Below are 27,892 nucleotides of genomic sequence, written 5' to 3'. Positions count from 1 at the left end.
GAGGTGGGTCAGAAAAGATCTTGCTGCGATTTATGTCAGAGTGTTCTACCTATGTTTTCCTCTAAGAGTTTTATAGTGTCCAATTTACATTTAGGTCTTTAATCCACTTTGAGTTTATTATTGTGTATGGTGTTAGAGAATGTTCTAGTTTCATTCTTTTACATGTAGCTGTCCAGTTTTCCCAGCACCACTTATTGAAGAGACTGTCTTTTCTCCATTGTACATTCTGGCCTCCTTTGTAATAGATTAATTGACCATAGGTGTGTGGTTTTATTTCTGGGCTTTTTATCCTGTTCCATTGATGTATATTTCTGTTTTTGTGCCAGTACCATACTGTTTTGATGACTGTAGCTTTGTAGTATAGTCTGAAGTCAGGGAGCCTGATTCCTCCAGCTGTATTTTTCTTTCTCAAGATTGCTTTGGCTATTCGAGATCTTTTGTGTTTCCATACAAATTTTAAAATTCTTTTGTTTGGTTCTGTGAAAAATGCCATTGGTAATTTAATAAAGATTGCATTGAATCTGTAGATTGCCGTGAGTAGTATAGTCATTTTGACAGTATTGATTCTTGCAATTCAAGAACATGGTATATCTCTTCCTCTTTTGGTGTCATCCATTTCTTATCTTACAGTTTTCAGAGTACAGGTCTTTTGCCTCCTTAGGTAGGTTTATTCCTAGGTATTTTATTCTTTTTGATGAGATGGTAAATGGGATTGTTTCCTTAATTTGTCTTTATGATCTTTTGTTGTTGGTGTATAGTGAGGCAAGAGATATCTGTGTATTAATTTTGTATCCTGCAACCTTACCGAATTCATTGATGAGCTCTAGTAGTTTCTGGTAGCATCTTTAGGATTTTCTATATAGTATAGTATCATGTCATCTGCCAACAATGACAGTTTTACTTCTTCTTTTCCAGTTTGGATTCCTTCTATTTCATCTTCTTCTCTGATTGCCATGGCAGGGACTTCCAAAACTATGTTGAATGAAAGTGGCAAGCGTGTGCATCCCTGTCTTGTTCCTCATCTTTGAGGAAATGCTTTCAGCTTTTCGCTGTTGAGTATGATATTAGCTGTGGGTTTGTCATATATGGCCTTTATTATGTTGAGGTAGATTCTCTCTATACCCACTTTCTGGAGAGTTTTTATCATAAATTGGTGTTGAATTTTGTCAAAAGCTTTTTCTGCATCTACTAAGATGATCATGTGGTTTTTCTTCTTCAATTTGTTAACGTGGTGTATCACACTGATTTGCAGATATTGAGGAGTCCTTGCATCCCTTGGGTAAATCCCACTTGATCATGGTGTATGATCCTTTTAATGTATTGTTGGATTCGGTTTGCTAGTATTTTGTTGAGGATTTTTGTGTGTATGTTCATCAGTGATATTGGCCTATAGTTTTCTTTCTTTTTTTTTGTGGTATCTTTGGTTTTGGTTATCAGGGTGATGGTGGCCTCATAGATTCAGTTTGGGAGTGTTCCTTCCTCTGCAATTTTTGGAAGAGTTTCAGAAGGATAGGTGTTAACTCTTCTCTAAATGTTTGATAGAATTCACCTGTGAAGCCATCGGGTCCTGGACCTTTTGTTTGTTGGGAGTTTTTTAATCACAGTTTCAATTTCAGTGCTTGTGAATGGTTTGTTCATATTTTCTATTTCTTCCTGGTTCAGTCTTGGAAGATTGTACCTTTCTAAGAATTTGTCCATTTCTTCTAGGTTGTCCATTTTATTGGCATATAGTTGCTTGTAGCAGTCTCTTATGATCCTGTGTATTTCTGTGGTGTCCATTGTAATTTCTCCTTTTCCATTCTAATCTTATTGATCTAAGTCCTCTCCCTTCTTTTCTTGATGAGCCTGGCTAAAGGTTTATGAATTTTGTTTATCTTCTTAAAGAACCAGCTTTTAGTTTCATTGATCTTTTCAGAAAAGGGACTGGACAGATGTGATGAGATAGATGTCATCTAGTGAATGACATTAGTTAAGGCTTTAAGTATAGAGGGAAAAGTACAGGGTGTGTTTGGAAGGTAGACTGGTGTTAGTGGAGCAGATTTTCTGCAGATAAGCATAGTGGGAAGGGTACCCTGGAACAAATCTTGAGAGTTTTGAAAGCAGGTTATGAGTTAACACTTAAGTTTTTCACTTATCATGGAGGTATTATATTACCAATTTAAGTAGGATCAAATTTCTGCCAAAATAATAAACATAACAAACAAATATAAGTTGACTTTCACAAGAATGACTAGTGTCTGCTGAGGCCAGATTTTTAGCATTCTTCTGTGTTAGTTATAAGGTAAGCCCTTTGAGTGCAATGAATTCATCTCAGAGTAAGAACCACACTTCCAAGTTAATGGATTTCCTTGAGCCACATTTAGTTAGCCTGAAAAATGATCTGTGTGAAGGATGTCATTGAAATAAAAGTGTTTTTTTTTTACTTGAATTACCTTTATGAATAGTGATAACCCTTATATCAAGGGGGAAGAGCTGAAATAGTGTTTTACTGTCAGTCATACCTCTGCTTCATGGGCTGACAACTTGAAAACCTAACAACTGGTTTTTCCACTCTATGTGGCATTATGGCAAGGCAAAAAGTGGCCAGAATTATGCATTTACCTACATTTCTTTCACTGCTCATCACTGTGATTAAGCAAAAGGATGAAGCAGTTTCAAACTTTGATCCTAAGAGTGAGTCAGCATCCGTCATGTTCAGGGAAGTCTGTTGGGGAAATCAGAGTCCTAAGTTAATTCACACCTTTTGGGAAATTTCATAAGCATAGGTAGCAACTTAGAAAGGTATGCAGGACTCTTACCATATATATCTAAAAACTATATTTGACTTCTACTTTCAGCTGAGATGGAGCAATAGAGACCAGATGTACCTTTCCCAGCTGAAACAACTAAAAAGACAAGACAAAATATATTAAAGAATGGTTCTTGAGACACTGGACACCACACAGTGAAGAACAGTGATCCCTGAAAGATGAGAAACAAATAAGGTAAGCCCTTTGATTATCCCACCCTACTGCCTTAAAGAGAGTTTCCAGGTTACAACTTAGGGTGAGGAACCTAGGTGGAATCCAGCAGACTCCCTGAGCTGAGGAGATAAAGGTGAGTCTGGGGAAAGCAAGGCAGCTAGAATTTGCAGGATAGAGTACCAGAGAAGAGAGACCTCTGGAGATCTTCACAGGGTCCTCCATGATTATTCACAAAAGTGCTGACCAGTGCATGCGTGTTAGGAAACTACTTGAGGCTGAGAAAGAACCAGCCCAAAAGGTAAGAGGGAACAGCACCTGATGCACATACAGGGTCAGAAAAAGTTCATGGAACATTTGAGTAGAGTTCTCAGAAGTTTCCTTCTTCAGTAATGGGGAACAATTAGCCCTTGGTTAGTGTGCTGGTCCTGCCCAACAAAACTTAAAAATAAGATATGAAGGGGTCAAACTGTTTTTAAGTAGCTTAAGCACATCCCAGAATAAACTGGAAATTTATAGGAATACAAAAATATCCAGCACTCAACAAGGTAAAATTCACAATAACTGGTATCCAATCAAAGATTACTAGACTTCTAAAGAGGCAAGAAAACACAATTCATAATGAGGAAAATAATCCAACCAACTTAGAACTTACATAGATTAGCAGAGGATGACAGTAAAGCAGTTATTTTAACTGTATGTGATATGTTCAAAAATTAAGTAGAGACATGGAAGGTCAAAAATGAAGCACATTCATTCCCCGTATGGGCTACCAAAAAAAAAAAAAAAAAAGAAGCACACAGAGTAAAGAGTGCCCTGCCTCCAAAAAAGAAACTTCACCAAACCAGAGCATCAGTAAGCTATGAGTTAACTTAAAATGGTCTAATACATATATAACTGGAATCCCTGAAGGTGAAGGGGAGAAGCAGTGAAGCAGACAGAAAAAGAAAAAAAAAAAGATTTGAGGAAATAATGGTTGAAGAATTTCTGATTTTGACAAAAAGTAGTACCTCACAGATCCATGAAGCTCCACAAATCCCAAACACAAGAAACATAAATGAAACTACACCAAGGCACATCATAACATGATGTGATAAAACTTGTGATAAAGAGAAAAAAATCTTAAAAGAGGAAAAAAGTACATTAAAAAATAAGGATGACAGCAGACTTCTTATTGGAAACAATTCGAATGAGAGAACAGTGGAGCAACATCTTTACAGTACTGAAAGAAACAAGTTTAGCTGAATACAAATCAGACTTTGAAAACTATTCAAACAACATCAAACTTAGAACCATATAACAAAGAAATCAAAGGCAGATGCTGTATGATAATATCCTATCTACAGGCAATATGCCAAAGCTTCATTTATATGTTATTATCCTCAGAGAAAAGGAAAAATGACTCACCAGTCATACTGCATAGCCTTTACCAGCCCTCTCATACCAGTATCAGCAATCTTATTGCCAGTACCATCACTGTTTCTGATTAAAAATGGAGAAAGTTCACAGAGCCATAGCTTCCTAAAGCCTGTGTCACTGATGGGTTCATACATGCAGAGGCTATACTCAAGCCTTTTCTCTGGGCTAATGTAGTTTTTACTCAGTTGTTCCCATGCCTCTTCCTGATGTTTATTTTGCAGGTTACTAGAATAATAGTATTTTTTAAAGCTCTTCCTGTGTTTTGGGGTAAAAAGATCCTCTTGCTGCATTCCTTTGGTGATTTCCTCTTTCAATTTTGTTTCATGTACAATTCATTCACTCTCACAGTCTCATTTTAGATACTGCTGCTCCCAACCTGTGTATTCAAACCACCTCAAAACAGGCAGTGGCAGTGAGCAGATTGTCACAAGCTATTCCATTTACTCTATTCTGTAAACCCAGACATTTAAGTGCTCACCTGCCAAGGCATGGTGAGGCAGGAATGTCTATTCTTGCAAACAAAAGCAAACTATAAGCCATCCTTTCCTCTGACCAAATTAATCACTAGAAGTTGGACATGAGAAGACTGAAGCACAGACTCAGTACAGTCCTCTTGTACAACTCATGAGCAGAAACACCCTGAAAAATCTCTACACCCTCTGAGATATGTACAGACAGGAAAACATCAGCTATAAACATATTGCAAAGGCTTGATGGGACTGACTTATATAACTGCAGTCCCCAAACCCTCTGTGAAGTAAAGCAAGGGTTAGAAAGCTGTGATTCCTGGACTTCCCTGGTGGCACAGTGGTTAAGAATCCGCCTACCAATGCAGGGGACACAGGTTTGAGCCCTGATCCAGGAAGATCCCACATGCTGCAGAGCAACTAAGCCCGTGCGCCACAACTACTGAGCCTGCACTCTAGAGCCCACAAGCCACAACTACTGAGCCCACGTGCCACAACTACTGAAGCCCGTGTGCCTAGAGCCCATGCTCCGTAACAAGAGAAGCCACTGCAATGAGAAGCCTGCGCACAACGAAGAGTAGCCCCCGCTCACCGCAACTAGAGAAAGCCCACGCACGGCAACGAAGACCCAATGCAGCCAAAAAATAATTAATTAAAAAGAAAAAAGCTGCAATTACAAGGGACCTACAGCAAAGAAGTGGAGAGTTAATACTGACAATAATAGGAGCAACAGGTATTTAGCACTCAGTATGTACCAGGCAGTGTTCGAAACATTTTACAGATATTAACTTATTTAATCTTTACAAGAAACCTATGAAGCAGGTACCCTTATCCTCATGTTACACTGGGAGTAATAATGCAATCCAAGTTACAGTGGTGGAGCCCCGTCAGTCTGACTCGAGCCCACTCTCTCGACCACTCTCCTAATGCTGTGTGGGGAGAAGGGACACTGGACAGAGGCTGAACCCATGCTCAGTGTCTTCTCCCCTCACTCATTACCTCACTCTCCTGACCGCCTGGGATCAATGTCACCCACTCTGCCTACTTTATGGAGCATTTTGAGCAGCAAGAAGTAATTTTACAAAACTTCACAAAATATTTTAAGTGTCAAGCCAATAGAAAGCATTACAGAGGGGGTCTAAAAGACAGCAGCAATGCGTAAGGGGGCTTTTGGAAAGAGCAGTGTATTGAGCGTAGGAAGGCAAGGCAGAGTGAGTGTCCAAAGCAGCTTTTGGTGTTATGGAGGCAGAGAATGTCTGCTGATGCCTTTGTCACTTGCTACTCTTTGTTGTTTCTTAGCACTTATTTCTCAGGCCAAGGGATCTTGCCCCAAGAGTAAAACAGTTCATCTGAAAGCTTTCATCCTTTTTTTTTTTTTAATTTTATTTACTTATTTATTTTATTTATGGCTGTGTTGGGTCTTCGTTTCTGTGCAAGGGCTTTCTCTAGTTGCGGCAAGTGGGGGCCACTCTTCATCACGGTGCGCGGGCCTCTCACTATCGCAGCCTCTCTTGTTGCGGAGCACACGTTCCAGACGCGCAGGCTCAGTAGTTGTGGCTCACGGGCCTAGTTGCTCCGCGGCATGTGGGATCCTCCCAGACCAGGGCTCGAACCCGTGTCCCCTGCATTGGCAGGCAGATTCTCAACCACTGCACCACCAGGGAAGCCCTTCATTCTTATATTAATAAGGGATCCCTAAATTGGATTAAACAGTCTCTTTGTTCCATATAGATAAGAAATTAAGCAATCATAAAGGATAAAGAACAAATTTACTTTTGCATCTGGAATTGAAAAACTCGAGAAGATAGCTTGAGAGGAATCTAAGCTAAATGATAAGACATTTTAAAAATATATGCCTCTAGTTAAGAAAAGAATGAAAGAGGGAAGGAAGAGAGGAAAGAAAGGAAGAAGGGAAGAAGGAAGGAAGGAAGGAAGGAAAGGAGGGAGGAGGGAATGGAGGGAGGAAGGGAAATACCCACCATCTTTGCTATGAAATAAAGGTAATGGAAAGCTTTGTCTATTTTAATGGCCCTGAGAGCACTAATTTTGCAAGTTTTGCTAGAGCCTTGGCTGGTCCACCCCCAGCAGAAATGTACAGAGACTGAGCAAGCACATCTGTTCTCTACTGTAATTAAGGCTGCAGAGCAGAGCAGCAGATGCAAACTTCTCATCCTTCAGCTTGACTCTTAAACTGCTTGTGCTCTTGTAACTTAAAGTCAAAACTTGTTAAAAGTGAGATTTGTAAGGTCATTAGTCTATAACAGGAGCTAGGCACTACAGACATTTCTTTAAATCGAAATTAGAAACAGCTACCCGACTAACACATATCAGCCAGCTGTACTAAGATGTTGCCGTTTCACATTTTCCAGGGGGGGAAGACTATTAATTCCAAGGAGACTAATATCCACATGAACATGGTATTGAAGCCAGACTGGAAGACTTCTTTCCCCTTTAGTATAAAGCTTTTTCAGTAACAGAAAGAGTCCCTTACCCAGCCCTCTCTCGATGTAATTTAGGTGCTTATTTTCTTGTTAAAAATTTACCTTAAGAAAAATTTGAATTGTAGTCACCTTCCTCCAAAGAGCTGAAGCAGCAAAACCTTGCTGCAAAACTAGTTCCATTTAAAACATTTCAGTGTGATCCTGCCAGACCCTAAAATAATTATAGCCTAGAAAGGCAGATGTGGCTTTGGGTCTGAACAATTTTTATCATACTGTACCTTTTCATGGGGTCAGAAGAAAGATCAGTGACATAACTGTGAGCCAAGAAAACACATTGAGGTAGAAGCCATCTGCTTCTGCAGGAACACCCAAAAGAAAGGTGCAATGCCTGGGGAAAGAGCAGGGTTTCATTAGGGACAGTGATACTACTTGTTTGGCATAGAGGTTCCAGCTACCAGTGAGGGAACCAACTTTTCCTTTCTGAGCTCTAGTAATGCCTGTACCAGTTGTAGAATTCTTTGAAATGTTGAGTTAATAGGGTCACTGCTGCTTCTTGAATGCCTGCTGCAGGAACTAAGAAAAAAGACTTGGTGGACAATGGCTGTCTAAGCCAATAGAAGAGGGTTTCAGAGCTCAACTCCTGGGGTAGAAAAGACCCCTGTTGGCTGAGGGCAGATGCTGCAGACCTTGCAAGAACACAGCTAGCTTGCAGTGCCATCCAGGCCTACTGCTAGAGTTGTGTAAATTATTTATGGGCTTTGGCTATAAATTAGAGATGAATGGAAGGCCTTTGGGCCTGATCTTGAATGTACTCCTATTAATGAATGTCATGCATTTTCTGCTGTAAGGGAGGGTTTTTGATAAGAGGACCAAGTTTCCTCTTGTATATAGGAATTACTAATGCTATTACTGTTTTGAAGACTGTTCTTATCTCAAATTCTGCTCTAACAGGGGTTTAAAAAATCCTTTGCTAGGAAAGGTAAATGTAGTCAATCATCCATTTAATTCAGCTCACCTTTCATATCCTTCCATCATAAACATTGGATCTAATTCCCATTTCAGAGAAGTTAAACTTACCTCTTTCCTCATCATCAGCAAAACTTCCTTGCTTGTGGTTGTCCCAGGTATCTAAAATTCTCATATAAACATTTGAATTAAAAGTAGAAATGCTATTAGGGCTCTTTGGGGCCAAACATCATCCAAGCTCTCAGGCTTACCCTTCTCAAAGAAATAAGCTAGTCAGCACCATCACCAAAACTTCCTGCACTTTCATGAGTGCCAGGAGATACAAGGACACTTAGAATTACCAGAGAGCTTGTGTACCTCAGAATAAGTGTCCCTGGCCACACAACCTCAGGATACTGTTCAGACTTACACCTTGCCAGCCATCAACCTCTTTCTCACACATGCACACACAAACTCTGGTGACAGAGACAGGAACTTTTGCTCATATTTTTTTTAATGTATCACAATGAGCAGGAAACATACTTGATGAAATATTTTCAAAGGAGTATATTCAATTACCATCTACAATCAACTTAACTATGACAACAAAGTTTTTGTGACAAATTTTTTCAGTTTGAAAGTTCCATGTGGTTCTGTTAGTCTCCATGTATTTTGGTACAGTTCGAGATCAGCATTGTTACAGTAACAAAAAAGCTAACAAGACTACATTATAGAAAAACACCAAGAACATCATTTTTGGTTTCACTTGCTCTATTTTTTTTTTGTTTTTTTTTTGTTGTTTTTTTGTTTTTTTGTACATTGCAAAGGCTGTTCATATACCTCTTCACCTCAGGGTCACGTTCATGTATGCTTTCTTTCCTACCCAAACTTGCCCCCCTCCCCTCCGAAGAAAGTAAACAAACAAACAAACTAGTCAAAGCTTTGTTTCACAGTGGGCAGTATCTCAGCGCCAACAACCAACCAACTCAATTTATGCTTCTATTTAAAATGTTTTAATTTAATTTATTATTTAAAAAAAAATATGTCCATGAACATCAAGTGCACTGGCTTGGGTCTCTGCCTCTCTCTCCTGCAACTTCCTGCCATGCCTGATAAACTCAGGTTTAAACACGTGCTGTCTGTGTTACCTTATTTTCAATTGTGTAAAACTTTGGCCACATTCATCTCTTTAAATAGCTTTTAATTAAAAATAAAACTTCCTAGACTTAAACTTTTCCGTGTGTGTGTGTGTGTGTGTGTGTGTGTGTGTGTGTATATGCATGTGTAGGTGTGTGTTATGTGTTTCCTTCTTAAGTTTCTTTTTGGAGGATGGAGGAAATAACTCCCATTCTGTGGGCCCATTTGGTGCTATGACTGAATGGTGTCTGGCACCAACCCACACTGTGGAGATTCAGAAAAAAAAAACAACCAACCAAAAATATGAAGTATCAATGGAGGTGAAGAACTAATTCAAAAAGTGATTTGAGATATCCTATTCAGCTGTGGACTATGCAGCAGACAGGGGTAAATTCTCCGAGTGGGACCGATCTAAACAGTTGAGCATTGTAGTGAATTCATGCTTTGTAAATGATACTGGTCACAGCCATGGTGGATGCCAGCCCACAGACATCTAACTAGCTCGTGTTTGACCTCTAAGCTTCACCATCACCGACTGCTTTGCTACTTCTAGGTTAATGCTGAGAAGAATTTTTTTTTTGAATGAACGTATATGTGGGCGGTATACTTGTAGAGGAAAGCATTAAGTGTGCAACCCACTCCAGGTTGAAACACTCACATAACCCCACTGAGGAACAGTGGTGGGTAGAAGCATGCTTAGTCAGTCTACCCAACCACCTTGCTATTGCCGAACACACCCACAGGTCGAGGCATGGCATAACAAAAACACTGACAGTCACTCTGCCTCACAGAGGGAGGATGGCATGGTAGCTCAAAAAAAAAAAAAAAAAAAAAAAGAAAAGAAAGGAAAAAAGAAAAAAAACTTTGGGGAGGGGTGGCAAAATTACAAGGAAATGAACTTGAGGGGGGGAGGGAAAGGGATAGAAATTGCACTATTACCAAACAGTTACCATTTTTAAAAACAAAGTTTTCAGAAAAGACCTAGCAGAATTTGACAGGTAAAACTAGTGTTAAATTGTTAATTGATATCACATAGAGAACCAAAAACAAACAATTTTTTTCTATATGATACAGACACAGAGTAACATACAACAGTTAAATGGCAAAAAATATATATATATATATTTCATAGAGTTACAAACAAGATAAAATAATGGAAAACAAAAAACTGTACAACTTCAAAATTTAAAAATGTTCATCTCAAAAACACAGGGAGAAATACAAGAATTCTTGTTAAAAGAAATAGCTTGTTAAAACAGCAAATGTTTTGCGTACTTGTTTTTTGACACCTTATGCTACGACTGGATACTGGTATGAATAGTTAGATGGTATTCTTTAGTATTTCTACTTAAAAAAAAAAAAAACAATTAAAAAAGGAATTTGCACTGTGCATCAGTCAGCCTAGTTAGAAATATATACAACAGTTCAGGATCTACTCTTTCATTAAACTAAAAACAAGTTCATAAAAATAAAATAGTCCCGGCTAAAAAAGAAAAAGAGAAAAAAAAGAAATTCATTTTCAGATCTTGGAATGCTCCAGTCTTTTTGCAAAGTCGATGAGTGGCTTCAGCACTGGGGAAGAAGCCCGAAAGGTGACCAGATGGAACCTGCATTCACAGTCTTCAAAGTTCCCTTTTGAAACATAAGGAAGAGAATGAAGGGGAGAAGGATTTCACACTTTCGGGGTAAGGGGAGATTTTTTTCTGTTGATGTTTGGTTATGAAGGTGAAACAGCAAAGCATCTATTTGTCTCCAAAATCTACGTTATTAGCAGCACAAAGGTTTCCTTTCAAAGTTCAGACCGCTTTTTTAGGATGAGAAAGGGTGTATGTTGCGTTGTGTTGTGTGTTACAGGAATGCAGATATTAACATAAACACAAGTGCCTCACACACGGTTCCTTTTTTGCTCTCTGTACGTACATTGCTATCTGCTTCTTTGTTGGCTGCGCTCTGGATCACTCGCTGCTCAGACTGCCTAACACAAGGACAAAACTTTGAAGTAAAAAGTGTGTCTTTTGGTATATGGAATTGTCTTTAACAGCTGCCTCTCTGCTTGCAGAAGCAGCACATAACAACCTGGGAATCTTCTGTTTTACTCTTTCTTTTATTAAACTAAGTCTTGTTTATTTAAATCAGAAACAAATTCTCAAGTAACAAGAACCCTTTCCCTTTTTTCTGCCTCAGCAGTGAAAGGGTGTGTCTTTGGATTTTATTTAAAGCATGAAATTTCTTTTTCTGAGAGAGGAAAGAAAACAAAACAAAAACACAGAAACCAAACCCCTAACCAAAAACTTTTATAGAAAAGAAAAGCACACAGCCCAATTACACAAACCGAAACAAATGCTTTAGTTTAGGAAAAGAATATTTGAAGCATCTACCAAACAAGGAGGGGAAAAAAAGGGTGAAAAGAAAAACCAAAGGAAGGATAAATAAAAAATAAATGTACAAGGCTAACAGACATAGGTAACTAGAATTATATGCCTTTAAAAAGTTTCAACTCCCCAACCAAAAATAATCTGTGAGGATCCTAATGACCCCTAGAACCCTTTGAAATTCTTTCTTTAGTTTTATAAAATAATTCTGCAGCTACCCTCTAAGAAACGAAGGCAGCTACCTTAAGTGGGAGATTATAGGGTGGGAGGAGGAAAGAGAAAGTGGAATTAAGGGACAAAGGGGGAGAAAAGCTTAGGTGAATCAACGGATTGCAATCTATCTGCTAGGAATGAACAAGACAACATCAAATGAGGAGCTGTCAGCTGGACCATACAAAAAGCTAAATGTACACAAAAGGTTTTTTTTTTTTCCTTTTAAATCTACCATACTGCTTCAGTTCATTTCCAATGCAACAATCTACTCAACACCAAAAATGGTCATATCTATCATAAATACAGAAAGTCAGTTTTTAAAACTTATTTTTTTAAGCTACAAGTCCTCAACACTCTGTGTGTGGGTTTTTTTTTTTTTTTCTGAAAGTGGGAGTGCTTAACTTTTCCCCTTGAAATTGGCTTCAGCAGAAAAGCTATCCTTAAAATCCCCAGAAAGCTAAAGCAGTTCACATTGTTTTTCTCAAATACTTTCTGCCCGTTTTTAAATTAACAAAACAAAAAATCTTTTCTGGAACGAAAACAAAAACCAAAAAAAAAAAAAAAAAACCCCCAAAAATAATATATATAAAACAATGATTCTGAAAACAGAACAAAGTGTGAGCCATTGACCTGAGAATAAAAAGACATTACATTTCTTTTTTTCTTTTAGCAAGCCATTGGTATCTGAATGCTAAGATAGCAAGAAATTTAAAACTGTAACAAGGTGGACTGCTTTCCCATACAGTGCATGCCGGGCTCCTCTGTGCTATCAACGTGGGGCATTTAGTGAAAAGGGGCAAATATACAAGGGGTTTAAGCTCCAAAGACATAGGGAGGCCCTGTGGACTTCTGTTTCCCAGACCGATAGTACCTTCAAAAGGACACAATGTAACAGGGTTAAGTTTTTTTTTTTTAATATTAGAAAAGAAAAGACAAGAATGTAAAATCACCGGCATAGATAGGTATATGGGAAAACAACCCACGCTTTTTCTTTTTTTTCCTTTTTTTTTTCCTTTTTTTTTTTTTTTTTTTTTTGGTTAGAAGCTTTGGAATTGCAGTTAGTCTATTTTTGAAATTGGTTTGTTATTAATTTTTTTATTTAAATTCATTTGTTTGTATTGTTCATCTTCAAAGCTTACAATCTGAAGGTGTCCGTTCCTACACTGGTCAGACCACTGTCCTTGGGGCAGCTGGGGTCTTTGGGACCCTCCACCGGGCTCGCCGGTCCGTCGGACTTTTGGCTGAGATCCGTGTCAGACTCCTCCGAATAGTCGTCTGTTGGCATCGAGGGCTGAACCCCTGAGGTGCTGCATGAACTTGAGGTAACCGTTGAAGATGAGGAGAGAGGAGGAAAAGAAGGGGGCTTCGCGGCCGAAGCCCGGGAGACCACTTGCGGCCAAGACTTCCTGGAGGCGTGGGGGGAAGCGGAGGACGAGGAGGGGGCGGCGGCCGACAGGGGAGGGGGGCTGTCGTTTGAGTGAGCGGCAGACTGCGAGGTAGATGCGGTGCTAGGATCGGGGAAGCAGGCAGAGTGAGGTAATAAACTAGGGTGCTCTTTGGCGTTTCTTGCTGCTCTCGTGATTGTTCTGTGTTTGTGCAAGGCCGACTCGAGATGTTGACTCAGAGCTTCCTCCCCACAGAGCGCGCTCTCGCACGCCAGGCAGTGGTACGAGCCGCCGCCGCTGCCGCTGCCGCCGCCGCCCGTGGGGACGTGAAGCACCATCTCTTGCAGGTTCACCACAGACTGGCCGAAGAAGCAGAGGGACTTCAGGTGGCTCCTCGCCGCCTCCTCGTCACTGAAGCCCGCCTGGCACTTGCGGCAGACCAACTTGTACTGCACCTTTGGAACGATGAACGGGTCGTAGAGGGAGTCCGCACTTTTGCTTTCTGCTTCTGGCTCTTCGGGGGGTTTCGGCAGGAGGGGGGACACCTCATGGGGTGCGTTTTTCTGCTCTTCTGGTCTGGGGGATTCTTTGGCAGGGTCTTTGTCTGGGGAAGCAGCCCCCTGGGGGACTGGGGTTTGGCTTGCTTTGGGCTGCTGCACTTTTTGCTGCTGCAGCTGCCGCTGCTGCTGCTGCTGGATGGCCTCCTGCAGACTCTGCTGGTATTGCTGGTACTGCTGCAGTAGGGAGCCCGGGGACAGACCCATCAGGGCCTGCGACAGCGCGGGGCTGTAGGGGAACAGGCCTTCCATGCCGTACATAGGCTGCAGGTACCCGCTCTGCAGGGCGCCGGGGATCTGGGGGGCGTAATAAGGAGAGAAGCCTGGTACAAAGTAAGGGAGGAACTGGCTCGTGAGCAACGCTGTGGGGTCCGAAGTCAAGGCTGCCTGCAGGGCCTGCAGCTGCGCAGGGTCCACTGCATACTCCATGGCGGGCAGCGGTGCTGAGATCGTGGCTGTGGCCGCCGTGGGGGCCTCTCCTTTCTCCTTCTTGGGGACGGGCAGGGGTTCCCCTTTCCCTTTGTGTGCCTTTTCCTTCTCCTTTCCCTTCTCACTGTCTCTGTCCTTGCGTTGCTGTTGCTGCTGCTGCGGCGGGAGCTGCGGCGCGGGTGGTGGCTGGGCTGCTGGCGGCGGCGGCGGCTGCGCCTGCGGCGGCTGCGGTTGGGGGCTTGGCAGAGGGGCCGTCGCCGTGGGGGCCTGTGCTGGGGTGGGGGAGCTCAGCGACGCTGAGGGCGGTTTATTTGGTAATCCAGACGTGGGGAGGCCAGGGGAAGGAACTGTTGTGCTGGGCAGACCCATCAAGTTCGGTTTAGGAGACGTTAAAGCTGAAAGGAATGGAGACAGAGAAATCACGTGTCACTCTGGGGTGCTGAGGCTGGTGCTCAAGATGTTTCACCTGTGTCACTGGCACAGGGTCTAAGAGCTCAAGGTTTGAACTTGGAGGATCCTGTTGATCCAACGGCTTTCCCGCCAGGCCCAGGTTGGATAGCCGGTATTCTAATCCGGGCCCAGCCCTGGGTCAGCTCCCATACCTCCCATACCAGCTAAACAACTTCCAACACCTTCCTGCCCAACGTGCCACACCCATCCCACTCGGTCATGTTTTCTCTGCTGTGCTCCCAGCTGCCATTCACTCTGCCCAAGGCAATCAGTCTGGAGGCCCCCAGACTAGCTGCTGCCAGCCGGGACCCATCTGAACCAAAGGCCTTCATCAAAAGCCCCACAGAGATAGTACGGTCAAGAGGCCCCACCAGAAGCTGTCTGGAGAAGAGAGCGAAAGCAAGAAACCCGGCCAGGCACCAAGACCACCTGAACAAACACAACAGGCTCTACACATGTGCCTCTCTGACCTCCACTGCTGCAGGTGAATGGATGTGTTAGGAGGGCACAGAGAGGAGGAGCAATGGGAAGAAATGAAAACAATCCATTCAAGGTCAACAGTGGCACTGCTTTGGCTCAGCTGATCTGCTTTAACAGATCTGCTGAAAAATGTAACCACCTAGGAATAGGATTCTGGAGTCCACCGGAAAAATGAGCATTTTCTTCTCCTGCCCCTATTTGAATGACATACAGGAGGATTAGGACTGCAGATGCTTGAGAGAGCAGCCACAGGAAAAGGAGAAAAGCAATGTCAAAGTGCTGGCACCAGCAATTCCTAAGACATCACAGCCTACCCCAGGCACCACTGCTTGTGGGTGGCAGACCATGTCACCAGGTGCACGCAGGGCACGGCCCCATCCTCAGTCACACTCAGGCCTAATCTACCACTACCTGTAAAGCCTTCACCCAGTCCCAGAGCCTAACCTCCTCCCTGACGCATAACTATCTCCTGGGTTGAATCTTTTGTTTCAGGGTGATGGAGGGCTGCTGCTGGTTCATGAAGACTAGCAAGGTGGCGGTGAAGGACAGCACTGACCACATCCAAGACCCTAGACGGTATGCATCCCTTCTCTTCAGAGGACACCAAAATGTAAAATCAGAAATCCCACAGCCCCTCACTACTTTATCTGGACCACCTTCAGCAAGAAAGCTGGGGTGGGGTTCCAAACAAGTCACTGTCTTCATGAGAAAAAACACTCTGAAGCCCAACCCACGTGAAGACAATGTTGATTTCTGGCTCCAGTGGTGCAGTATTCCCTGGGCTATCACACTGCATTAAAAAACCCTCAGATTTTGGGTGAAGAGAACAAGGTTGCCTCAAGTTGCCAGTCCCAGAAAAAACAGGCATTAACTTTTGGATAGCCAAGTAGGATGCTCCCCTCAGCATCACATAACATCATTAATTTACTCTTCCAAAATGGCAGAAAGGGACCACTGAAATTAAGTCATCCAATTTCCTGAATGCACTTAAGGGACTGAAATCAGAGGAGAAGATGTGTGTGACTTAGAAAAACTCAGTAAAGGCTTGTTGGTTAAAGTGGCACAAAGCAGATTATGAATTCCAACTTGGGACATGGCTTCGTCTATTTCTAGGCAACAGGCTTGCTCCAAGTTTTAGGTTGGAGCTGTAGCCAGAGCCAAATGATCAGTGGGGCAGAGAAGGAACCGCCTATTGATCTCCCCATCCCTCTGGCATCAGGCTTCCAGAGAAGAACTGACTTTCCCTATCTTGAACTGACAGTGCACAAAAGAGATTCAATTTTAAGAAACATGTACTGAACCTCTGCTATTTACCAGGCTCTGCACTAGCCATGTGAGATAAAGTAGCTCAATACATTCTCACAGTAATTCTGTGGCTTTGGTTTTCTCATCTGTAAGATCAGAACCAAACAAGCCACTTCATCCCCCTGAGGCTGAGTCACGTACTCCTGGAGTCGGACTGACGAGGTATGGACCGTGGCTGACACACATCGCCGTGTGATATTGGGCCTATTGGTTGACTGCTTGGAACCTCAGCTTTCCACAGTAGATGGATGTAGGGATTAAATGGAAGCTCATATGGACAGAGCTTACCATTGGGCCTGACATATTAAACACAAGTTCTTTCTTTCTTAATTCCAGATGCAGTGCTCCTGGGAGCTGTGGTACAGTCAGACGGTGGTAACTGGGGCGTGCCTGGCTGCCTTGAATGATTAAGAGCATATCTATCCTCCTACCTGGAGTCCACTCTAAGTGGTCAGAACCTGAGTAGCACTAAACATATACCTGTTGACTGACTGGCTCATACTGGGTGCTGTGGAAGGAGTACAGAGCACTGGGAGCCCAGAGGCCTTCAAGGGAGTAATAGCACCGGGAGCCCGGCTCCTACCCTAGCTTGTTGAATGGTCTTGACCTCTCTGGGCCTCAGTTTTCTCATCTGTAAAACAAGGGGAATAGACCAGACATTTTGATTCTAATATTTTCACATTACTATGAAATGTTGGGCCTTCCCAAGCCCCTCTTCCAAGGTCCCGGGCTGCAAGGGAAGCTCAGTGCCCAGCCACCTTCCATAGTCGCTTTCTTGGCTTACGTCTAGCTGACTTTTAACATCATTCTGTGACATTACTTGCCAACACATGTAAGCAACGACTTCTAAATCTTAATGCTTTCTTTTCTTGTTCTTCTCTTTGGTTAAGAAACTGGGATCTGGAATGTGGTAGCCCCTCACGTTCTCTAAAACACTGCCAAAATTATAAAACTTGGATTTAATTCAACCAGAAACCAGGGCTGCTCTGGGAAGCAGCAGAACCACTTCAACCCCTGGGAACAGGGCCATGTTTTGAAGGTAAGGAGGCACTCTGAGGGGCTCTCCTTTGGTGAATGTGTACTGGTCAACACAGGCTGTGGAGGGACCCCGCTAACTTGTGCCTCAGTCTCACAGGATCCTGGAAGTGAAAGTCCACTTTAGGGAAGACAGCTGGATTCAGAGAAGACGGGTGAGGGCAGAGGAGGAGGAACAAGAGAGGTACACAGGAAGAACCGCGGCACTCCCTACGAAGTGGAAAAATAACTACCAAGTACGTGACTCTGAATTAGAAAGGGAAACGGGCAGAAGAAAACGAAGGAGTGTTACCATTAACATTTTTGTCTGTCTAGAGGACTATAACATGTCATAATTCAGAACCACAGTGCCCAATACGAGTTCCTGGTCAGTGCATTCCAGTACAAAGGCAGTCTAATTAGAAACCAGGGACTTCCCTGACAGTCCAGGGGTTAAGACTCCGTGCTTCCACTGCAGGGGGCACAGGTTCGATCCCTGGTCGGAGGACTGAAATTCCACATGCCGCGTGGTGCAGCCCAAAATCAGCCAACCAACAAACAAAAAACACTAACATAACACTCTATTTCTGACTGGAAGAGAACCCCAGGGGTAAGGCTCTACCGTATGAGAGCGTCTTCCTGGTAGCATCTCTCCTGCCAGAGCACGTCTCTGAAAAAGGAGGTGGGACCACGGAGGAAGGCAAAGAGTTGATTTAAATTCTCTTGAACCAATTTCCAGAAGGCACAATCCAGGATTAGCTAGACATTCAAATGTTTTATATTTTCAACAGACATCGAGATGGGATCTGCATTTCCACAAGGACTGAATGGAAGGGTCTATAATGGAAACTGCTGTCTTGAAAATACCCCAGGATCTAGTACGCCAGAACCCTGAAGTTCATGCCTATAACACACACCCTGGTGGTGTTACTGAACACCAGGCACGAGAATGGTTTCAGGAGCCTGTTCCAACCACAAGGTCCCCATCCTTGAACTGGCAAGTCAAAGAGTCACGTACACCATAGCTCTAGGGAGACTCAGTGGAAGGGACCTGAGGTTTTACACTGCTGTTAGAGAACTAGAAAAGGGAAGCTTCCTATCAGGCCAAACTCGGAGGTTTTGTGTGGTAGCCATAGAACAAGCGCTAATTGGGCGGCTATTTAATACTGGGAGAGTCACCAAGAGCAGAACCCACCTGTGTTGGATGGAGTAAAGCCGGGCAAGGAGGGGCTGTTGAGGCCGGGGAGCAACACGGGCGGAATGCCCTGGATGGCCGGATACGCTGTCGGAAGGTTGAGAGCCTGAAGAGGGGCGTTGTCAAACATCCCTTGCTGCTGCGCTGCCAGTCCGAGGACCTCATTGGCCTTTTTGATCCGGTCCAACTCTTGCTGAGCCATCAGCTGACGTACAGTGGCTGGGTCAAAGTATTCTTTCTCCTTGTCCAACTGGCTTCCAATGGTGTCTTTAACTTTGGAGATATGCTGTTGGGAAAAGATATGGTCACGTACAGACAGCCGAGCGCTGTACTTGATGCCACACAAAGTGCACTCTGTTTTGGGTCCCTCGTAACTTGTTTGGTTTATACCAAAATGCTTGGCCATGCTTAACTTGGACTTCTTTTCTTTTGCCCGGGCATTCTGGAACCAGACCTGAACCACTCTCTTTGGCAGTCCAATGTCATTGCCCAGGACTTCACACTCTAGCATGGTGGGTGTCCTGTAGTCATTAAAGCATGACTTGAGGACCTTCAGCTGCAGATTGGTCATCTGAGTGCGAAAACGTTTCTGCCCGGGCCTATCCCCACTGTCTCCAGATTTGCCTGCTGACCCACTTGCACCAGGGCTTGGGGAGCAGGGGTCTGCAAGGCTCGAGGTTTCACTGTAGTCCACTGTACCTTCATTGTCATATTCCTTGCTGTAAAAGCTCGGGGCTGGGCTGACCAGACCGGATGACAACCGATCTTCATACTCGGACATTGCCATCATGGCCGCTTTGGTCAACCCTTCACTGGGCGCGGAAGAGGATTTGGTTTCAGTTGCTATTCCCGTCGCACTGTCGTTATCCGCATTGCCCTCGTCTCCAGTAGTGGTATCTGTGATCGCTGTGTTGACTGAGGAACAGTCGTCGTTGTCCAGCTTAGTTTGGTCAAAGTTTAGATTAACTGAGGACATGGAAGGGCTTTCAAAGTCTTCAATCCCTTCCACCTTGATGGAAGAAGGGCTAAGAAGAGTTCTAGGAGACAACTCCATGGTTTTGCTCACAGGTGAGAGGGGAACACCTTGGCCATCACTACTGCTTGGGGGTAGGTGGGAAAAGCTAGTTCCATCAAAAATATCTCCTTTCATCTGGAGTCCCCCATCGCAGTCTAAGAGCATCGCAGACAGAGTTAGGTTGTAGCCAGCTCTCTTGGCTTCATGCCAATGACGGGACCGGATATGAGCCTCCAGGGCAGTCTTGGCTTTGAAGAGCGCTCTGCAAAAAGGGCATCTCCTGTGGGCCTGGGCTGGGCCCACAGCCCTGAACTGTCCTTTCCGTTCCCGGGCTCGGGTGTTCTGAAACCAGACTTGTACCACGCGTTTCTTCAAACCCACCTCATGCGCAATGTGATCCAACATCTTTCGAGTTGGATTGGAGTCCAAGAGATACTTTTGGTAGAGAATTTCTAGCTGTTCTGGTGTAATAGTTGTCCTCAAACGCTTGTCTCTCTGAGGTTCTTCTCCTCCCGTCCCACTGTCATTCTCTCCAGGGCTGGCACTGGCCTTTTCCTCCAGCTTCCTCTTCAGAGTGTTCATCGTGGAGGTGGGAGTTGAAGGGGAAGTGGCCGAGCTTGCTGGAATCTGAGGTATGGCCCCAGAGAGCAGCTGGCTTGCCAGCAGTGGGTTACTAGGGTCAAACAGCATGAAAGGCATATCCAGGGACCTGTCCAGAAACTGGGGGTGGAGGAACTGGTTCTGCGCGCTCAGGAAGTGAAGCTGCTGGTGCTCCTGCCAGTGCTCGAACGACGGAAACGCCAGCTTGCACTGCTCGCACTGGTAGGGGATTAGCTGAGGAGGTAGGCTGGCCAGCTGCTGAGGAGTTGACGTGTGGAGGGGCTTCAGGGGCAGGTGGGAGAGCTGGGAGGGACTGGGGCTCGACTGGGGTAAGGGGCACTGAGGGGGCGGCGCTTGAGGAGGAGGCTGGGGCAACGGAGCGGGGGACGTCAGCTGCGGGAGCTTTTGCTGGGCTGCATTTGTCTTCTGCTCGGGCTGCTCTTGCAGCTGCAGCTCTGCCTTTGGTTGTCCTTGCTTTTCTTGGGTCTGGTTTGGCTGGGCACTGGGAGGTTCAGCCTGCTTTGGTTTCTCATCACTCGCCTCTGGTTTTGAACTGAAGGTGGCCAGTTCGTCAGCCTCTGATGTAAGCTGCAAGAAAGCAGCGGAAGCTGTATTGGCCGTTGGTGCTGGGGTGCTGTAAGCCTGGGAGGGCATCGGGGTGCTGCACGAGGAGCTGGTGGGCGTCAGGATTTCCATGGCGTCCATGGAATCCTCGTTTTGGCTGTCATCCTGCCCCTCCTCATCCTCATCCTTGTAACACAGCTTCTTCTGGTGCTTGATGAGATCAAAGATGCGCTGAAACACCAGGCTACATTTTTTGCACTGGTAGTTCAAGTTGCTCGTTCGAATATACCTATCATTTGTAAGTTCCCGCCGCTCTCCGTCTTTGCCCTCTCCCTGATTCTCGTAATTTTTCCTGGCCTTCTGTCGGGCGTTTTGAAACCAGACCACTATGACTCGGGTTGGAAGGTTCAGTAAATTAGAGAGTTGCTCAAATTCATCGTCCTTGGGGTAAGCATTGGCATCAAAGAAGTCCTGCAGGACCCTCAGCTGGTAGTCAGTAAATCTTGTTCTTGAAGACCTCTTGCTCCCCCAGTACTCCTGCTTCTGAGGTTCTGGCGAAGGGGGCCGCGAGTCGATCTTGAGCTCCTCCAGGCTGGTGATGGGAGGGTTGCTGAAGTTGTAAGGGGAGTCCTTGTTACGCTGCCGCTCTTTGAAGAGAGTGTTTCTGAACCAGTGCTTGATCACTTTCTGGGGCAACCCGGACTTGTCTGCCATCTCTTTGATCTGCTCTTCACTGGGGGAGTTGTTAATGTCAAAATATTGCCGCAGGACTCGGAGCTGGTCATCCGTGATCCTGGTGCGAGGCCTCTTATTCTGCTGCTGGAGCAGACTTGGATTGAGCTGATGCTGGTAGAGCTGGGCCAGGTCCGCAGGCAGAGGCTCCACAGGTCCAAGCTGAGGGGGCAGCTGGGCCGGCAAGCTCTGCAGCGGCATCGTCTGCATCATCAGTGGCGAGAAGATGGGGAGCTCCATGGGCATGGAGAGCTGGGTGAGCGGCACGGACGGCTGGGCCGGCGCAATCGTGGGCGAGGTGATGGGTGGTGCTGACACGGGGATGGCTGGTGTGGAGGCCGGCTGGGGCGGCGCTGCCGGAAGCGGGGGTGGCGGCGGGGGCGGGGGCGGCGGCGGCGGCTCGGGGGTCTGAGGCCTCAAGGGGTACAGCTTGTCGTAGTGCTCTCGGTACTGTCTGGCAAACCTCTCCAGCTGTTTAAAGGGAAAGTAATTCTGGTGAACATGCTCTTGATGACTCTTTAAAATCAAGATGTTCGAGAACAACTTGCCACAGGAGTCGCACTCGAGCTTTTCCGGATTCTCCCCCTGCTCGGTCTTCCCGCTCTTCTTCTGTACCTTCTGCTTGTTCTCGTTGTACTGAATGACCAGCTCAAAGCCAAAGTTCTCCAGCAAGGCCTTGGTGGCGTTCCCTCTGGCGTCCGAGGCGATGCGTGGAGGGAGCATGGAAGGCTCACAGCTACCCCCTGGGGCCAATTCTTTCTTCTCTTTGGCCTTCAAGGCATCTGGCAGTGATTCCTTTGGTCCCGAGTTGCCCTCTCCCCCCTCGGCACCGTCCCTCTCTCTCTGGCTTTCTTTTTCCTTCTCTTTGATGACCAATTTGTTTTTCTTCTCGATGTGCTGGCTGGGCTGTAGGAGGGCAGAGTGACTCTGGGGCAGAGAGAGCTGGCTCTGCTGCTGCTGCTGCTGCTGCAGGACCTGCTGATGGCCCTGCTGCGGGACCTGCACCTGCGCCTTCAGCTCTTCCAGCAAGCCTGGGCCCGCCCCCGTCAGCGCCAGCGCCCCGCCCGTCACCGGCAGGCTCACCTCGGGGCTGAGCTGGAACTCGGCGCTGGGGATGTAGAAGGGGAAGAGGAGATGCTGCTGCTGCTGCAGCTGCAGCAGGGTCTCCGTGGCCATGGGGAAGTGAGGAAGGAGGGTGGGGCTAAACAGCTGGGACTGGATCAGGGCCGCCTGCTGCTGCAGCTCCTGCTGCAGGTGAGCTTGAACTTGGGCCTGGGCCTGGGCCAGGGTCTGTGCTTGCTGCTGCTGCTGCTGCCTGGATGTGATCATATCTGCCAGCTTCTTCCGATTGGCTTCCTTGGGCTCTGAAGGGGAAGCGGTGTTGGCACCGCTGGGATTCCCCAGGGGCGGCATTCCTCCGCTTTCAGTGGGCACTTGGCTCAGTAAGCTGGCGCTTGGAGCAATGCCAGCACTGCTTGGGTTGGTGGTGGTAAAGGTGTTACTGGTGCTCACAGGACTTGGGGTGGAGGAGCTCAGGGAGACGCTGCTGCTGTTCGCGGTGCCATTGCTGCTGCCACTTGCAGCCTCCAGCTTGGCTGCCCGGGCCTTGGTTTGATGCAACACAGACCTCATATGGATCTCCAGCGTGGAGCTCTGGCTATAGGCCACGTTACAAGTGTTACACTTGAAAGGTTTGTTGTCAGGGCTGCTGGTGGGTTCTGGCTGACCAGCTGCCGATTCCTGAAGGGCTCTCTTCAACTTATGCAGGTGGGAGACAGAATTGTAGTGCACTAGCAGGATGTTCTTCTGAGTGAAAGATTCCTTGCAGACGGTACACTTGTAAGGGCGAGAAGGGTCTAGAAATTTTTCCATGGTGAAGTTGGGGCCTTTTCTGAAAGGTAGAGCTCTCTTTGGCTCTGAACCCGAGTCTTCTTGTACCGACCCAGAGTCACTGCCCGTCGGGCTCTGTTTATCCTCCAAGTCACTCTCCTCTTCCTTGTCTTCCTCAACGATTATAGTATGGTCCTCGGCCAGGGTGGGGTCTCCCATTGCCAGGAGGTCTCCATTGGCCAGAAGGCCACCATAAAGCTGTTGGATGTCGGCCTCACTCAACTCCAGGTGGCTCGTCTCGAGGTGTTTTTTCAGAGCCTGGAAAGTTCGGAAACTGCGCTGACAGAGACAGCACATGGTGGCAGCTCTGATCACGTGGTACTGAGAGTGGAGCTGCAGCTTTTCCACGGTCTTGAAAGCCAGGCTGCACTGGTTGCAGCGGTACTTGTACACGTGGCGATCCGACACGGGCAGCTGAGGCCTCTTGGCGTGGACCTCATTGAAGTGCGCCTGGAGAGTGGCGGAAGTTTTGAAAACCTGGTTGCACCCCTTCTTCCAGCACAGGAAGCCTGAATCTTCTCTCACAGAGCCTGGGTCAGCAGGAGAGGGTTTCACATCGCCACTGTGTTCTGTGCTGGCAGAGGGCATGATGTTCTTTCCCAGATCATCTGAGGTTTCTGGAAAAAAAAAAAAATCAAGCCCAATGATAAAGAAGGCTTAGAGCTGTCTACCCAGCAAGGCCTCATGAACACAGAGTCTCATGATGAGGGAAATACCCAACCAACCTGCAGACACACACTCTCCACAGAGCCCCACACCGCTGAGAGCACGTGTTATATAAGCAGGTGCACAGGAATAGAGAAGAAGAAAAGGAAATACAAAAAGCCTCAACTGCTAGTAGGCCTATACCATAGCACAAATCTGTCTTTTAAACAATATTCATTTCAACTTCTCGAGAACTGGCTTGAAGGGATACCCCCTTTACATGGATCTGAATTATAGAATATGTGAATTAATGCTGTCCTAAGCTGTGGGGAATTTGCAAGAACCGCTATCCACTGTAATATAAGAAATTTGGGGACATGTATATATTTTTAGGCATTAAATAATTTCTTGTTATTACGTGACTTTTGACTGTCCTCTCTATTCAATAAGCAAAGAACATTCAAGTGGCCAATTATGAAAACACATTAAAACTTTTTTCTACAGTGAGATCATCACACCCATAAATATTCTGACCCTTTTTTGGGTCAGCTGTACACTGCCTAATATGGAAAAATCACAAGGGAGACACGGTGGGGCAGCAGTGTGGTGTAACTCTTCCCAACTTAAACCTTAGCTGCTGACAAGGTGTCAAAGATGTAGGAGAGACTCATAAACAGAGGTCTAAGGCCCTGCCCAGCTAGGACCCACCGTGGGGCACCAGCAGCATCTATGCCTACAACAGTGTTCTTTCTTTCCAAATGCACCTCTCCGCTGCCCCCCATAAGGCACTCCTGGAAGTCTCAGAGAAGAGCTCTGTGCACAGATAGATAGCACCTAGAAAGACACCTAATCCAGTGCCCTGAGATCACCCATGCGCTCCACAGGTCCCTAATAATTAAGTCCTCGGAGAGGGAGTATTTGATGGCTTAGGGTGATAAGTCATGGGTCTACTGGCTGACTCTCTGGTTAGTCACTTCCTCGCTGTATAGTCTAAGGGGACACGTGTCCACCAAAACCCCACTGGTTCTCACCTGGTTTTTTCTCACTTCAAACCATACGAAGTGTGTACACAAATACATGCCAAGAACCCGAGTATCAAGTAGCTGACAACGGTGCCCCTCATCCCTTGCAAAGTTACGTTCAGCTTTTAGGAGTATCGTAAAGAATTCTTGGCACTCTTGCTCCATGAAAATTTTGGCCCCAGGTTTCATTTTGTTTACTCTTCTCAGGGGTCAAGAATAATGACACTAACCAGGCTGCTTTCCTGCCTCCTCCAAACTGGAGTTCCCGTCCCGATCTGGAACAGCCGCTGGGAGGAACAGGCTGCTGGGCATCGCCATCTCGGGGGTAGTCACCTGAAGAGCAAGCGGTAGAGAAGCGAGGAGAGTCAAAGGGCGAGGAAAGAGACACAAAATAGGGAAATGTGTTAAAATTATTTAATAAGCAAAATTAGCCTTCACCAGTGTAAAGCTGGAGGTGTCACTTTTCATAGCTCACTGAAGATTCATGTTTATTAGACAAAGCTCACATCCGTCAAAAGCGTTTCTACGGTTACATTCTGGACATAATTAGCAGTGCACACTTGAAGAATAATCTTATTATTAATATTTTTCCTTTATGCAGAATTTTGACTTTGATCACTGACAATGTTTTGTCATGGGCTGTGAAACTTCTTGTGCAACCAATTAGGTAGATAAGTTGAAAGGCCCACCTTAAGCTGCTGAAAACATAATAAGGGCCCTAATTAAATCATACCTAGTAAAGTACACTGTAATCTTGAAGCAGGGAGCATTGTAGTACTGTTTTCAGAATGTATTCAGGCAAGAAGAGGAGGGGAATAAGAGCGAAGGAAAGGGTGAGAAGAAGAGAAGGGAACAAAGGGAAGGCTAAGGACACGCAGACACACTGGCAGATTCTCCAGGAAACAACATTTTGTAACCCTTTACAAGCTGAGATCAAGTGCAGATGAGCATTTCTTATGACTCACTTCAGTCAGGATTTCTCCTGGGGTCTTTGCCTGAGGTACACAGCATCAGAGGGGACTTCTGGCCAGTGTCCCAGCCACAGAGGGTGCCCCGCACCCTACATTCTACAACAGGGCAGCCCCACCTTGGCCACGGCTGTTGTTTCCCAATACAGCGACTCCAGAATTAGCCTGGGTCAAAAGAGCTACAATTTAAGGTCAGATCTTTCGGCATTTATTTCTCCAGGCTTTCCTGCCATCTGGCCACAAGCTTGTCCAAACAAGTTATCATTTGCCCTCCATTAACGTGATAGGAGGCCCTCAATATCCAACGTAAGGCTAAAAGGTTCTTCATTTAAGAAGAAGCAATATCCCTTTGCCTACTATAGGTTGGGAAGGTAGTTGGCGATGATATTCCCAAATGAATTAGAAATCGTTCCCTGTTTGATGACAGCCTGAGAAGTAAACTGACCCTGAGGTTACAGGAACAGAAACTTACAGTCACCACTAACCTTTCTACATGGCGCCCAGCCCCACCTGGAGGCATTACTTTCCCATCAAACACAACTATTGAGATAGTATCTTCACTTGCTGTTACAAAGATTGGAACACCTAGATTACTGTTCAAAATTTAAAATATTTAAAATAAATGACTATTAATTTTTAATGGTTCGAGGATCCTGGCCTTGCTCAGAATCACTGCTGACATGTTCACTAGAATCATCCGTGGTAGGTTCCACTCCTAGAGGAAACTCAGACAGCTGTCCCCATAAATCCAAAAAGGTAACTCCTCAATACATTTCAGGGTATTAGGATAATCTCAGCAACCCGGATGCCCGTAGGTGCAAAAATTAAGCAACAGGCACTACAGAGAAGGGCTCTGAGAAACGCTGCGTTTACGAAGAGCAGGTGCATGGCAGGTGAATGTGACACAGAATCCCTGCTCGCACAGACATCTGCACCCTCACACAAAGCTCGCCAGCAGCTGCTTACGGCTAGCTGTGGATGAATCGTTAGGAATGGAGCGGAGATTGCCAAACTCATTCCATCTATTTTCTTTTTAATAGAAAGCATTTCTGACCAGTGTGGTTGGGGAGTCCAGCGGGAATCCAAGAAGTGAAAGGTCACCGATTAATTTACAGTCCTCGACCGAGGGGGAGCACGAGGTTGGGGGCAAGAGGGGGAGAAAGGGAAAGGAAAAAAGACTCCCCCCACACCTCCTTTCTCGGCTGTAGCTGCGGGATCAGTCCTTTCCTGGGATCTTTAGGAATTATGAAAAATGAATCATGAGAAGTGAAAAAAAAAAAAGCCCTACAGAGTAAAAAAGAATAAAATTATCTAACACCTCAGCTGCACATCATTATAGAAAACTGTGGGCTTTTTATACACATTACAGTAAGGCAGACATCCCCTCTAACAGACTCAGTACGACGGATCAGTAATTGTTTTCATACACTTTAATTAGAAAAACTCAGATGGCTATGAATAATAATGGAAAAGAGAGACTTTTGCACTTGAAAGGTTGAAGTCAATCAAGTGTGAATGACGGCAAAAAAGAAAGAAAAAAAAAGACACCAATTCATCAGCCCTCTGTTGTCTCGCCGCGACTTTAATCATAATTCCTGATTGGGATTCAAGAAGTCAGTAAGCAGCGGTTCTTTGTCTGCCTTCACCTTCCATCAATTAACTCTCCCCAAAATATAATCATCAACCT

General features: G+C 45.4%; 1 protein-coding gene and 2 long non-coding RNA genes across 4 annotated transcripts in view; 2 read left to right on the top strand and 1 right to left on the bottom strand.

Annotated features, from left to right (window-relative positions):
- The window catches only part of LOC118885237, a 170,747-nt gene extending 159,252 nt beyond the window's left edge, over positions 1–11,495 (top strand). Inside the window, exons 2-3 of the long non-coding RNA XR_005017466.1 lie at positions 2,838–2,984; positions 10,893–11,495. This is a non-coding gene — a long non-coding RNA (uncharacterized LOC118885237). The remainder of the gene's footprint in view (positions 1–2,837; positions 2,985–10,892) is intronic.
- Positions 11,496–12,856: 1,361 nt separating this feature from the next.
- ZFHX3 (zinc finger homeobox 3) overlaps positions 12,857–27,892 on the bottom strand; it is a 252,681-nt gene continuing 237,645 nt past the window's right edge. For both annotated transcript variants that reach the window (XM_036833736.1, XM_036833735.1), the window contains exons 8-10: positions 25,468–25,570; positions 18,770–24,187; positions 12,857–14,720 (exon numbers count right to left, since the gene is read on the bottom strand). In XM_036833736.1, the coding sequence (XP_036689631.1) occupies positions 13,090–14,720; positions 18,770–24,187; positions 25,468–25,570 (7,152 nt within the window). In that variant the 3' untranslated portion in view covers positions 12,857–13,089. The remainder of the gene's footprint in view (positions 14,721–18,769; positions 24,188–25,467; positions 25,571–27,892) is intronic.
- On the top strand, positions 14,822–17,592 carry LOC118885238. Its single transcript, XR_005017467.1, has 4 exons — positions 14,822–15,259; positions 15,748–15,831; positions 16,897–17,010; positions 17,451–17,592. It is a non-coding gene; the product is annotated as an uncharacterized LOC118885238 (long non-coding RNA).

The sequence above is a fragment of the Balaenoptera musculus genome, chromosome 19 (assembly GCF_009873245.2).
Source record: "Balaenoptera musculus isolate JJ_BM4_2016_0621 chromosome 19, mBalMus1.pri.v3, whole genome shotgun sequence".
Taxonomy (NCBI): Eukaryota; Metazoa; Chordata; class Mammalia; order Artiodactyla; family Balaenopteridae; genus Balaenoptera; species Balaenoptera musculus.
The sequence above is the reverse complement of the archived record's forward strand: the minus strand, read 5'-3'. Positions and strand labels throughout refer to the sequence as shown.